The sequence below is a fragment of the Muscardinus avellanarius genome (genome assembly GCF_963383645.1).
Source record: "Muscardinus avellanarius genome assembly, chromosome: X".
NCBI lineage: Eukaryota > Metazoa > Chordata > Mammalia > Rodentia > Gliridae > Muscardinus > Muscardinus avellanarius.
In genome coordinates, this window is record NC_137792.1 from 74,447,026 (window position 1) to 74,461,889 (window position 14,864).

The 14,864-nt window shown below is 39.8% G+C and overlaps 1 protein-coding gene across 1 annotated transcript; it reads left to right on the plus strand.

Moving 5' to 3' along the window:
* Positions 1 to 10,993: 10,993 nt before the first annotated feature.
* On the plus strand, positions 10,994 to 14,661 carry RAP2C (RAP2C, member of RAS oncogene family; the record flags this gene model as incomplete). The annotated part of the gene is made up of 2 exons (XM_080719394.1): positions 10,994 to 11,266; positions 14,383 to 14,661. The coding sequence occupies 2 exons, from the start codon at positions 10,994 to 10,996 to the stop codon at positions 14,659 to 14,661; spliced, it is 552 nt and encodes a 183-aa protein (XP_080575520.1).
* Between the last annotated feature and the right edge of the window lie 203 nt (positions 14,662 to 14,864).

Sequence of the window (14,864 nt, forward strand, 5' to 3'; positions counted from 1 at the left end):
ACCATAAGCAAGAAGTATCAATGTGCAGAGAAATGCAAATAGTCTATTTATCACTATTTAATGCCTATGGAATTGTGGATATTTTCTTGACTGTGGAGTACAAGTTGAACAACACTGAAGAAAATCTCTGTCATCACAGATCTTACATTCTAATAGAGAAGTAATATTAAAATGTCTAGTTAAAGCAATGGTACATGAGAAAAGGATACATGCAGCTTAAGTGTGTAATATTAGGACTGTAATATCAGGACTTGGGTAGCTGAGACAGGAGGATCTTAGGTTTGCGAACTGCCTCAGCAACTTATCAGGGCCCTCCACAACTTAGTGAGACCCTATTTCAAAATAAAAAGTAAAATAGGGCTGGAGCTATAACTCAGAGGTAGAATGACCCTTGGTTCAATCCCAGAGCCACTCCCTCCCCCCAAAAAAACACATGCTATTGAGGGGGGAAAATGAAATGAATAGGAAGTCTTGAAAGCAAGTATTGGGAGATTGTAAGGTTATATAAATGGCCTCACTGAGAAAGCAAAATTGGATAAGTTCTGCTTGAGTAAAGCATTTTGGGTAAAATGCCCAAAGAAAAGGAAGCTATGTGAATCTAAGTGAAAAACTTTCTAGAAAGATGGTAGAGCAAGTACAAAGGCTTTTTCAGAGTCTGTTGTATTGGAAGAGCTGGATCCTGTGGGGCCTTCTAGATAATTGAAAGAAATAATTGTTCTCTGAGTGCGAAGGGAAACCCCAGGGTGCTTTGTGGCTGTGGAAGGATTACTTTGGCTACTTTATTAAATGTGGTAAGTTCACAACCATCAAGCACAGTTAGAAGAATCCAGTAGTTATTTAGGAAAGTGAAAATGTGCTTTGGACTAGATTCCTAGCAGTGGGGGTGGTACAGGAAGTATGTCTTGCCATCTTGCACTTACCTCCAATCCCCAGCTTTCTGGACAACAGAAATCCCAGTGACTATTCATAAGTGAGGTGAAACAGTCTTATAATTCCTTAAGCCAGTACTATGATAGCAACAAGGAACTGGGGTATCTTCTTTTAAAACTGTAGGGTATTTATTTATTTATTTATTTATTTAGCAGTACTGGGAATTGAACTTGGGAGATTCTACTTTAAAGCTACACACCCAGCCCTATTTTTTATTATTTACTTTGTTTTTTGTCCTTTGTTTTAATGCTGCAAAATCCCAGAGTTGCCTTTGTTCCATTCAAAAACATGAGTAAACAGAAATATAAAATTACCCATGGGCAAGCTAGTCATGGTGGCACAGGCTTGTAATTCCAGTACTTGAGAGGCTTGAGACAGGAGGATCCTGGTTATCAGCCAGCCTCAGCTACCTATTCAGACTCTCCGGAACTTGGTGAGACTCTGTTTCAAAATAAAGAATAAAAAAACCAAGCTAGGGTATAGCTCGGGGGTAGAATGCCCATGGGTTCAATCTTCAGCAACACACACACACACACACACACACACACACACACACACACACACCACCCAAAGGCTAAAAGCAAGAATTGGTGAAAAATTAACATTTTTCCTCTGAAATGTAAATGGCATTTATACTTTTTAAGTTTTTTTATTGATGCATTATAGTCATACATCTTAATGGAGTACAAGATGGTAGAGGCATATATGCACACGCCACTCAATTAGCTCTTACCCAATGTACATGATGTACATTCAGAAACATATCAGTCACTAAGCCAAACATGAGAGGGGGGGAATGGGGTGGGAATTGAGGAAGGGCACTTATATCTCCACATAATAAAATGCTTAGCTTGTGTTAGGCCCTGGGTTCTAATCCCAGTACTAGAAAAACAAACACATAGCATGGCATGGTGGTGCTTGTATTTCCAGTATTTGGGAGGCTGAAACAGGAGGATCATGGGTTCCTGGCCAGTTTCAGCTACTTAGTGATACCCTCTCACTAAGTTTTGTGAGACCTTGTTTAAAAATAAAGAATAAAAAAATAGGACTGGGGGTATAGCTCGAAGGTAGAATGCCCCTGGGTTTCATCCCTATTACCGCAAAAATGCTCACAGAAAAAAAAATAAACATGTAAAACTATAGAAAGTAGGTGAGAAAGATCACCATAATAACTCATGATGGCTCAGAACCTAAGTTTGTGTAGAGGGTCCTTTGTCCCTGTGGGGGGAACCACATGGGGCCATAGAGAAAACAACGCCATCCTGCCTCTCATCTTGCAAAATCTTGACTCAGTCTCAGCCACCTGTGCACATAGATGTTGCCTTAAGCCCAAGATGGACCTGCTGAAAATTGATCCAAATCCCTGGAAGGTCAAGGGATGGAAAGGCATCTCCAGGCAAGGTGCGTTGAGGTAGAAGGGTTTCTACCTCACAAGCCTCAAAAGCCGTTTACACCATTTCCCATTCCCACTGACAGCTTGGGAACCCAAACCCACTTGGCTCTGGCCCCAAAGCCCACCACCCTTATGCTCCCAATGAAAAGCCACCTCCTCTCAAAGGCTCTCTTCTAGAGCAAAAGAGGTGTCCTTTGGTGGGAAAATATGTTTTATCACAAGAGCCACCAGATGTCTCTCTGACCAAAGCAACCTCAAAAGCTTTTGATAAAATCCAACATCCATTTATGATAAAAGCACTGCAGAGAATCGGAATAGAAGGAACATACCTCAACATTATTCTTTATTTTGAAACAGGGTCTCACTGAGTTTCGGAGGGCCTCACTAAGTAGCTGAGGCTAGCCATGAAACCTCCTGTGATCCTCCTGTCTTAGCCTCTCAAGTACTGGGATTATAAGTATGTGCCACCATGCCTGACTGTATTTTATTTTTATTGTTCTAAATTTTTGAGAAATATAGAAAAGTAAAAAGAAAGAAAAAAAAGAACTCAAGATATGTATTTCTAATTTAATGTTCTGCTGACACCTAGTGCCAGAATTCTGCATATTCTGCTAGTTGCCCCAAATAAGAACAAAAAATATTAACAGGATTTTAAAGTTGGCATGAACTTGAGACAGAAATAATAATGACCTGTTTTATCAAACACTATTATCTTATCTTCACTAAATTTTTCACATTTAAGTATCAGTCTTTAAATGAAATCAGGCACCAGTCTTTTCCAATGTCCATGAATGCCTTTTTTCCCTCTATTTTTTAAAAAGTTTTATTGGTGCATTGTAGTTCCAAGAATGGCTTGAGACAATCTTTTTCTCTTCTTATTGTTGATTCCCTGCTGGAGGAATTCCAAAGTGTGCATGGAGGCTCAAGTAAGTCACAATGTCTCTCTATATTTTGGAGCACTTAGGATAAATTCTTCTTAGAAGTTGCTTTGGCTGGGATTAGAGTTAACAGTGTTTTCATAACTACTTCTCAACCATTAAAGAGCCTTCAATTTCAGAGTAAGACTTTCTACTACACAAAAATCAAGACTTTCATGTAATTATTACAAAGGATCATTTATAAAGAAGAACAAGTTTGCAAATGGGAGAGGGGAAGAAGGACTTCTCGTGGATAAACAGCTGTGATTTGAGTATGCAGCCTTAGAAACAGAGTTTGGAGCCGGGCGTGGTGGCGCACGCTTGTAATCCCCGCGCTTGGGAGGCAGAGACAGGAGGATCGCGAAGGTTTGAAGCCAGCCGCGCACACTGGCTTAGGAGATCCTGTTTCCAAATAAAAATGTAAAAATAGGTCTGGGAGTGTAGCCCGGAGGTTGAAGGGTTCTAGGAACCCCAGTACCACCAAAAAAAAAAAAAAAAAAAAAAGAAAGAAAGAAAGAAAAGAAAAAAAAAGAAACAGAGTTTGGACTATTTGTAGTAATTAAATGATATAGTAGAAACATTCAAGAGGATGACATGGATGTTTTGTGGCGCTGTAACTACAGAAGCAAAGGGAGAAATTAAAAACAGGGTCATAAAAGTGAGTGTGCCTATTCTCCCAAGGAATCTGCATCTACTGGCTGAGGGAATTGGCTGTGGGCCTAAGATTCCTCATCTCAAAACTAGTGATGATGATGATAATAGTGCTTGCTGTAAGAGTTGAAATGTTTCACAAAATTCCTGACACATGCCCAGTGCCAAATAAACAATAATTGCTATTTGTAATAGCAACATTAGAAATAATTAAACTTACTACTTGCCTCCTCCTCCAATTAAATCAAATGTGGTCTCAGTGGCAAGAGGAAGAGCTTCCCAGTTAGAAACTCCAGGGTTGCCAAGTGTGGCAACTCTGTACATGTCAGTAATCCCAGTATTTGGGAGGTTCAGACAGGAAGATAATGGATTTGAGGACAGCTTCAGCAAATTAGTGAGATTCTCAGCAACCTAGTGAAACCCTGCTTCAAAACAAAAGAGCAGATGGGACTCAGAAATAGAACGCTCCTGAGTTCAATCCCCAGTATGAAAGAAATAAAGAAAGACAGACAGACAGACAGACAGACAGACAGACAGACAGAAAGATGGACAGATGGAAGGAAAGAAAGAAAGAAAGAAAGAAAGAAAGAAAGAAAGAAAGAAAGAAAGACCTCTTGAGCATTTTGGAAAGAAATTGTAATTACTTCAGCACCAGCACAAGGTGCCACAGAACCAAGGTCCCAGAGATATGTTCTATCAAGGGGATATGATATCAGTAGGAACAACCAATCTTTCTCAAGGTCAGAAAAACAAGAGAATCAAGTTATCAAGTTCAAATTGTTTGACATTGTTTCACTGCCTGTCTACTGCCCTGTACTCCAAAGTAACAAATGCTTTCTAAAAAAAAAAAAAAAAAAAAAAAAAAAAAAAAAACTAGTTAATACAGTAGAGGTTCTGGTTTCGGACCAAGCTGAGTTTGAATTCAATCTCTACCAATGACAAATTGTTTGACTTTGTATGAGTTACTTAACTTCTTTGATCTTTAATTCCTTCACAAAATGGGGAATAATAATTATATATAACTTTTTAGGTTACTGAAAGGATTGAATGAATTTATGTGTGCAAATCACTTTTCACAAACCTGACATATAGTCTGTCATCGATAAATCATTAACATTATACTAAAAAACCCTTATCATTGTCACCACATTACATATGGCTTTGATACATGGAATAACCTAGCAGGGTCAAATTAATTGTAAAAATATGAGAAGCATGTCTTCTATGTCTTTAGCTTTCTAAAGTTCATCCTTTGTTAAGAGCTACCATATATATATATGGTATTTAGGTACTTTTCTCAATCTTCATAACATTTAAGTAAGGCAGATTCTATTTTACCTTTGACCTTAAGAAAAGGGAAGCTCAGAGAAGGTGAGTAACTTCTTAAGCAGCACAGCCAGTAGTTGAGTCTGGGCCTAGATGCCTTAGCTCAGACTTTTGCTTAGTGCTCTGTATTGGTTTGCTTTGTAAAATCATCTTTTATGTTGGCCTTAGAGGAAAGGCCAACCCTCTTAGTATGTTACACAGGTTTTCTTTATCTGACCTATTCCTCTAATCTCTGTGCCTACAGCTGAATCACCTTATCCAAGAAACTTATCCAATCACCTTATCTAAGAAACAAGTATGAAGCCAGGCTTGGTGTTGCGCGCTTGTCCTCTCAGCATTTAAGAGGCGAAGACAGGAGGATCTCGGTTCACAGACTGCCTCAGCTACTTAGTGTGGCCCTTTGCAACTCAGACCCTGTTTCAAAATAAAGAATAAAAAATAGGGCTGGGGGTGTAGCTCGAAGGTAGAATGCCCCTGGGTTCCATTTCCAGTACCACACCAAAAAAAGAAAGAAACAAGTATGGTCCAACCAGACATGGTGGTGCATGTCTATAATCCTAGTACTTGGGAGGCTGAGACAAGAGGATCACAAATTCGAGGCCAGCCTGAGAAACTTAGTAAGATCATGTCTCAAATTTTAATAAGTAAAAATAAAAAGTGCTATAGTATAGCTCAAAGGTATAATGCCCTTGGGTTCAATCACCGGTACTATACATATCCTGTGGCCACTACATACTTAGAAATAGAAATTACTAACCTTGCCCCAGATCTACTGGATCAGAAACTCTGGGGCAGGGGCTGGTCATCTGTGTTTTTACATTTCCTCCAGGTCATTATAATTCATGAAAGTTATGGATGGTTTATTAGGAATTCATAATGTTTTCTTAAATCTATATAGTACTTAATAAATTACAAAATGCTTTTTTAACTATTGTCTTTGGTAAATTATCCAGGACACTTAATGGATGGAAGGATTAAAACCAGGAAAGAGGCATCAACTTGAAAAGAGGAAGAAGGAGTAAGCAACTAGTGCCTGAAGCAAACTGCCAATCACTTTAAACAAACCAAAGTAATTTTGTGCTTATAATTTATACATTCTGCATATAGTTTATTCCCTAAGATTTCTCCTTGCTGTGGTAAAAAAAATTGTTGCATTCTTGAGAAAAACATGATGCCTCGGCAATGGTTACTTTTGAGAGATTCATACAAAAATAAGGCCAAAGTTCTGAATCTTTTTTTCTTTTTGAGCAGGATCTTTGGAGAAGTCTTCCCTCTCCCCATCTTTAAGCCTTAGGAGGAGAACTATTATGCATACAATTTACTTAGCAGGTAGTGTTTGGAAGCCTAAATGCTTTAAGTGGGCTGTGTCACTTACTCTTCTGAGTCAGATATTGTTACTATGCCCAGCTTTACAAATGGAGGAATAGAGGTTTAGCTGGATAAGTGCAGTGTGAGGACTGTCTGACTGTGAAACGCAAATTCCTTCTAAAATACTACCCTGCATTTTCCAGTCCTGCAAACACCCTAAAGCAAGCAACAATAGCCATAAAATGCTAAAATTAGTAATACCTTGGGTGAGGTTATAAAGAAAGCAATATGGTCATACTGCGGTAGTGGGAATGTGAATTCATGTGACCTTTCTGAAGGACAATTTGGCAATAATTTCCAGAAGAATTTTAAATACAAGTACACTTTGTTTCAATTATTAAACAACTAGAAGTTCACCCTAAAGATTAACTGGCAACAATATCTGCACAGGACCTTTCCATGCAAAGAATTAGAATACACCATTGTTCCCGCCCCCTGTGGGGAGTTGGTTAACTAAAGTATGGTTCAGCCAGGGAAAATCAAGGACATCTATGTACTGTGAAATGGAAAAATGATATGATATAGTAAGCAAAAAGGAACATGCAGAATAGTGTAGATAGCATGATTATCTTTGCAATAATTTATATATATGAACTGAATTATACATGATATATATGAACTAAATTGATAGGTATACTGGCATATAAAATGTATTTTCACTAGAAGAAAATATAAAAAGCTTTTAACAATATAATCCTTGGAAAGAGTAATTGAGTTATTTTTGTGCCATTTGAAGATGTTTGGTCTCTTAAAAATTTGCTTTCCCCTCTATGTTTTCAATTATAAAAAGAAAATTATAATACTTCATTGAATATTTTAAATAAAAAACAAATAACTAGCATGTGTTGAATGTTAATAATGTGCAAGGGTCTGTGGTAAGCATTTTACCTGTAATATCTTATTATATTTACTTGTTAACTTCTTAGTTCCTTTTATAGGTAAGAGGCTCATACCTCCGGAAACATTTAGGTTACATGGCTAAAATGTGTGTGTGGGGGGTTCTCATTAATTTTCATTTTTTTGTGGTTTTGAGGATTATATTGCAGGAAGATACACTATCACTGAGCTATATTAATGGCCTTTTTTACTTTGAAAGGGTGGAGATAAGTTATTGTGTGTTGGCTTCCAACCCATGATCCTCCTGTCTCAGCCTCCCAAATACTGGGATTACAGACATTCATCACTGTGCCTGGGCAAGAGTGCTGCAATTTAAATGTCCTCTGCTGTATTTCAGAGCTCTAACTCTCAACTGTCAAGCCATACTCTTCTAATTGTTCTTTATACCCTCATTGCCTAATGAGAATACACTGGCCAACAACTGGAGCCTAATGAGATAATGTGTGAGAAATACTTTTCTAAGTATAGAAATGTTTAAATAGGGTGGGCAGGAATAGTGAATTTGTTTAAATTGTGCACAGACCAATAGACTGGAGATTGCTTTTGATGAAGTCAAGGTCAAAATTTTTATTTTGCTCCTTTTTAAGAAATATTACAAAGTTACATTTAGTCCCTTTCCCCCAGTAGTACCAGATCACTGTTTAAAAATTAAAATCATGTGGAGAAATGAAAATCTTTTCATAATACCCTTAATGCATAATGAATGACTTGGTTTCAGATTTGAATGGTTATATTGGATACTTTACAAAAATGTGAGTAACTATACATTTGTTCAGTGCCTTGCCTTTTCATCCCTACAATATATCTTGGCTATGTTTTCATATCAGCACTTACAAAACTACTTTTAGAAAGAGCTGCAGAGTGTTCCATTTTGTGAATAAATACATATAACATTAAAAAATTCATTTAAAGGACACATAAGTTACTTCCAATAGTTTGCTTTCCAACAGAACTTTCCTAAGAAAGATTAGAAGGATCTTCAGACCGAATGTGACATTTGTACACCCTGTAGTTGACAAAAGTGACTCAATATGGACTCTGTACTGACTGGAGGAGTATGTCTCACTGTGTGAGAAACAAAATACTCTCTCCAAAACAGGGCCAACAGAGTTCAGAGATAATGAAGTTGCGAACAGGTGGGACCTCAAAAAGAACTCTGTGTTTTGACAGTTGAGTAGAAGAGCAGAGACTTGGTAGGATTGCTCAACATTGGCTAGATCTGAAGTAGAATGTCCCTAACTCAGTTCCAAGCACGGATGGTGGAGAACTGTGGATTCTACTAGACAGTCTGGAGACAGATAGACAGGAAGATGAGCAGCAGAGCTCCAAATCCGGCAACAGCAATTGCGGAAGGAGCTGTGGCCTATAGGGAGGCTCAGAACTCATAGACTAAAGCTCTTCCAGCAGAGGGCAGTGTCTTCGATATCAGGCAGGATCCAGGCCAGCTGGAGTCAGAGCTTGGACTTCGCTGGATAGATTGCACCAGCTTGAGGCCGGGGAGCAATTAAACTGTCTTTTGAATACTGTAAGTGACGTGGGGAAGACTGAGGAGGGACAGTGGGACTTACATAAGTGTGATTTACATATTTTCTAATGACTAGCCATTTGGTGTGCGTATACATCTTTATCCATACAATTTGGCTACTACGACTTGCAAGTAAGGAAGTCGGAGTCATTTTAACCAAGTGGCTAGCCATGAATCTCTCAAGTTTCTGCATGCACTTGAATAAAAAAGGGAGGGACATGTCTAAAATATAGCCTAGCCTTCGGCCTTGGGGCTTTGTGGATCTTATACAAAGTTTACAAATAGAAAGTTAGCAGCGGGACAGATATGCAATAAGTAACAATTTTATCTAAAAATAGAAACTTAGTGTTCAACTGTAGAGTTATTATTTGCTTTTGAATTTCAATGGGTATGAAAGGCGGCCTTTAAAACAAAACTTCAAAGTGGAAGAACCAATCATGCAAACTGGTATACAGGGAGATAACCAAAGAAATGAAATTGGCCGAAGGACCTAAACTATGTTCACGCTTCTCTGAATATCCTTTTTCTGCTGCCCACTTGTTGGAATTAAATAGGAACAAAACCGAGTACCATAAAGATTAATTATAATGCTCTTGTTTTTGAGCCTTGTTTTTTTTTTTTTTTTTTTTTTTGTAAAGAGGAGTGACATTGGTTTTTGTCAGTGGAGTCAAGGCAGATAATAAAAATTCAGTGTTTGTCAGGCACTGCTTAAATAAAACACACCACATAGGAAATCAGGGCTAAAGCCGAGTCTGAGGGTAGTCTGCATGCATGTCTTAGAGAAATACCAAGTGGGAAAATTACCACCAAAGAGAATAAATTTCCTGAGCTGTTATATTTTCCCTGCGATTTGCAGTCCAGGGATAATCTGCAATTCTCCCTGTCGTTAGATTATTATTTGGCGGTCCTGCACCGGCTAAGGAGCAGATGGAGTCGGACCCAGCTGCTGGAGGCCGAGAAGCAGAGGGGTTCCAGCGGGTTTAGGAGTGGGAAAGTACAGGCGCGGGAAATTCTCGGAGGGCCATTTACCAAGGCCCTAGCCCCTACCCGAAGCCTTCTTGGCTGCCTCGCTAGCTCAGTAGGGCGCGGCCCCTAGCGCCACCCGACTCGCCAGGGAGAGGTGGGACTTTCCCCACCGGAAGTGATCCGGTCTAGTCTCGGGGAACTGGGGCACCTCAGCCAGTGCGTCAGGGAAACCCTTCCGGGTGTCTGTTGGGGGGGGGGGAGAGGTGGGAGAGAGAGGGGGAAAAAAAAACGGTGGGTTCGTCTGTTCGTCTGGAGTCCCTGCGGTCGCTGCCGCCGGACAGCCCCCGCCCCTTTCCTCTCGGCCAGCGTAAGAGCCCGGCGGCCGGGAGACTGAGGAGCCGGCGGGTGGCCATGGCCTTGGCGTGACAGATTGTCCCGGGCGGCCGGGCGGGTGCGGACGGCGCGGTAAGCGGGGTAAGCGGCGGGGTGCAAGCGGTCGGATTTGGGCAGGAACGGGATGGAGAGGGCGGGCGGCTAACGTGCGCCTCTCTACCCTGCACAGGCCGGACGACCCCCTCGGGAGCCTGGGACACAGCCCCGCCCGGGCAGCAGCGACTGCAGCGAAGCCCGCAGGCCGGGTCGGCTGGGCGGCGCTAGCAGGAAGCAGGGTCCCTGGGCCCCTTTGTGTGAAGGGCGCGGGAGGGTGCCGGGCCGCCCCCGGCCGCCTACGACTCCCGGGGCGCGCGTCGCCTCCCCTACTTGTCCTTGTCCCCACGCCCCCTGACTCAGCTACAGTTCCTATAGGAAGGGCATTACCATCCCATCCCCACCCACCCGCCACTCCGCTTGTCCCCTCCCCCTCCTTTAACTTCCTCTTCTTCTCCGGCCGGGCCCTTGGCTTCTCTGCACTCTCCTCCCCAGTTCGCAGATTTCCGCCCACCTTCCGCCCTGCCTAGCCACAGCACAGTTAGCGGGGTGAGATTTCCCCTCCTCGGGTAGGAGTTGGTAAAGGTGAGACTCATGAGGGAATACAAGGTAGTGGTGTTAGGGAGCGGAGGGGTTGGCAAATCTGCCCTTACTGTGCAGTTTGTCACCGGGACTTTCATTGAAAAATATGACCCCACCATTGAAGATTTTTACCGCAAAGAGATCGAAGTGGACTCTTCGCCCTCGGTGCTGGAAATCCTGGACACCGCGGGAACCGAACAGTTTGCTTCTATGAGAGATCTCTATATCAAAAACGGCCAAGGTTTCATCCTGGTGTACAGTCTGGTTAATCAACAGTCTTTTCAGGTAACCGAAGCAAGTCTGTTAATTTGTTAGAAGGGGGTGTGGTGGTGATTCTTCATCGACTTCTGATTTGCTTAATCCATGTGTTAACGACTGTGTTTTGATTTTGAAAGTTAAACTTGGCACATTTTTGAGGTTACTCCTGGCATGGGAAAGTAGTGGGTTGTTTCAACAGAGAGTATTAAAATAACAAGCGTCAACGTGTATCTTAAAGTTGCTTTTAAAGAAAAGAAAAGTGAAAACAAAATGGGTCAATTTGCCTAATGTTTAACCCGGACTATAACCTTCTGAAGTTGCTTATTCAGTTCAACAAGTATTGATTAACCCACTCAGCAAAGCAACGTGTAACAGATAAACTCGGTAAATAGAGCACTCTGGAAGGAAAATTATTTAGAACCCATTATCTCTTAAACAGATAAGGCCTGTCTCTGCTTTCTCTACCCTCCTCCTCTCTGTTCTCTCCCGTTTCTCAACTAGAATCATAAATCCTAGTACTACAGGATGAAGAACTCTAGACATGCCTTCTAGGCATTTTACCGACTGACTTGGGGGCATGTAGTAGAAAGGGAAGTTACTCATCAAAAAGACTATTGCCTAGAGTTAGTAACCAACAGAAATCTGGAATGACTTCTTTTCTGCATTCAATCCAAATTGTTTCTGGTATCAAAGCCTATATTTATAGAAACTATGTGGTTCTGGAAGCACTGAACAAGTGCAGATTTCTTGCCTGGACAGGGTGGCCAAACTGGATGTGGTCCAAATTCTTAGGAAAATCTGTCCTGTCCTTCACTGGGAGACAGACTGAAGATTTAATGTTATTTTAAGAGATGCAATAGATGTTGCTATTTATTCTTTAAAAATAAACAACCTCATATTGACCCATTATATTGACCTCCATTGATTTAGGAAATGGATATTTTTTCTGCATTTAAAGGTATGCACTTAATGTTGCTTACTTAAAAGACTTTAAGTGCCTTAGCCAACACAATCTGGTAATTTCACATTCCTTAGTATTTTAAGTTAAGTTAAACTTCTGTAGTGAGTTTTTCCAGTAACCTTACTTAGCAATTTCCAGGACTTCAAGACTAGTAAGTTCTGGGTAAATTAATCAATACTATTGAGACCAAGTGAAAACACATTTTATGTAAGCTTAAATTCCAATCCAAAATATCATAAAAACATGTTTCTCCAGAAAATACAAAAATACTGAAAGTACTATATATGGCAGATATTTTCTTTCTAAGGGATCATCAGGAGATTTGCTATTCTATCAGCTGACTTGAGAATGGGATTTTTTTTTTTTGGTGGTACTGGGGTTTCTGGAAGCCCTTCTACCTCCGGGCTACACTCCCAGACCTATTTTTACATTTTCATTTTGAAAACAGGGTCTCCTAAGCCAGCGCGCACGGCTGGCTTCCAACCTGCGAGATCCTTCTGTCTCCGCCTCCCAAGCGCGGGGATTACAAGCGTGCGCCACCACGCCCAGCAAGAATGGGAGTTTTTAAAAGGGTGTTTAAGAAGATTTTCATTATACCTATGTCCGTTATGGACATATATAGGGAATATATACCTGTGGCATTTTTTGAATGGAGACGTTTTTGAACCCAAATGCCTTGAGTTTGTACTCTCTGCTGAATTTGTATTTCCATAAGAAGAACTTAAATAAGTGTACCTACCTAAAGACTGAATGGATACATGGATAAACCAAATTGCTACAAATGTCATAGTACTGGGTATTTTTTTCAATATTCCCTGCCCCTTTTTTTCCTTTGACCCCCATGTGAGTGTTTTATGTTTACTGTAAACTTTTTTTTTTTTGGTGGTACTGGAGTTCCTGGAAGCCCTTCTACCTCTGGGCTACACTCCCAGACATACATACATACATACATATATACATACATACATACATATATACATATATATATATATATATATATATATATATATATGCTTTTTTTTTTAAACAGGGTCTCTTAAGCCAGCGCGGCTGGCTTCAAACCTGCACGATCCTCCTATCTCTGCCTCCCAAGCGTGGGGATTACAAGCGTGCGCCACCACGCCTGGCCTACTGTAAACTATTTAAATGAAACACATTTTATATTTAAAGCAAACCTTTTAAGTTATAAAAAATCACAAACGAGCAAATTGACTATAGACTTTATTATAATATCCCTTGAGTGACTATTTTCCCGTTTATATACAATAAATTCAGCAAGTGTTTAAAAAAGAAAGAAAAAGAAACCACAAAAAGTGTTAAGGCTAGGATTAAATCTGTAATACTGTCTAAAGTTGATACCCCTACCAAAAAAATGATGATACTGGAGAATTGCTAAGGCTCTTCTCTCATTTATTTAATCATGATTACTTAGGCAAAGTAATACATGAGGGGGAAATCAGGTAGTTAAAACAAAGATAGGCAAAGAAAATTATGACTTCTGTCCACTCAGATTACTTCTACATTATTCCTTGTGGGAGGTTTTCACTATGACAGTACTTTCTAGTGTGTTTTAAGGTGTTTGATTTTACCATAAGGAAGACATACTGTTCCATTTTAAATAAAATATTTAAGTGTATGAATGAATCTGTTTTTAAAGCTAGTCTCCTAAAAATTACAAAGTTTTTTTTGTTGTTCCCACCTGAAACATTTCCTCTCAAGTCTTCTTGCTAAAAAACTAGGAATGCACAGATCCTGCAGTCCTGTGCTTGGATAATAGGTATTATAATGAGTGATAACAAGCAGGCAGGTATAAGGACATGGCCAAACATTCGTATGTATGAATGGATTAATCATACTTGGGGACTTAATTTTTTAAGTGGACTTGATTTTTTTAATCAGTATAGACTGAGGGTGAAAGTTTCTTAATCAGTATAGACTGAGTTTTAAGGTTAGCATGCAACCTGCATTTCATACTCTTGATATAAAACCAACAGGTTAAACCCATGAAAATGATCTAGGTTCTACTTAAGTGGAAAAAAAGATTGTATTTTCTTTATTTTGGTGTGTGATGTTATTTTGGATTCAGCTTTATATATTCACCTAGAGATGACTTTTTGTGATACTATTTCTGCTATGATTATACAAATATAATATTTCTTTTTCTTTGTCACTGTTTGAATAGGATATCAAGCCAATGAGAGATCAGATTGTCAGAGTGAAGAGATATGAAAAAGTCCCGCTAATCCTGGTAGGAAACAAAGTGGATCTGGAACCAGAAAGAGAGGTTATGTCTTCGGAAGGTAGAGCTTTGGCTCAAGAATGGGGCTGTCCTTTCATGGAGACATCGGCAAAAAGTAAATCAATGGTGGATGAACTTTTTGCTGAGATCGTCAGGCAAATGAACTATTCATCCCTGCCCGAGAAGCAAGATCAGTGTTGTACAACTTGTGTTGTCCAGTAAAAAAGATAACCTCAATCATGGCCATACCGAGCAGGTTAGTTATTGATAGAAGTGTAGGAGCCAGGTGTGTTTTGTGTTTAATCAAGTATAACAAAAAGCTGATTAATATTAATACATATGACACTACTTTAAATTTGTTTTTCATAACATTCAATACCAAAAAAAAAACTTTTAAAAATGCACATAAGGAAAATAAAGGTTAG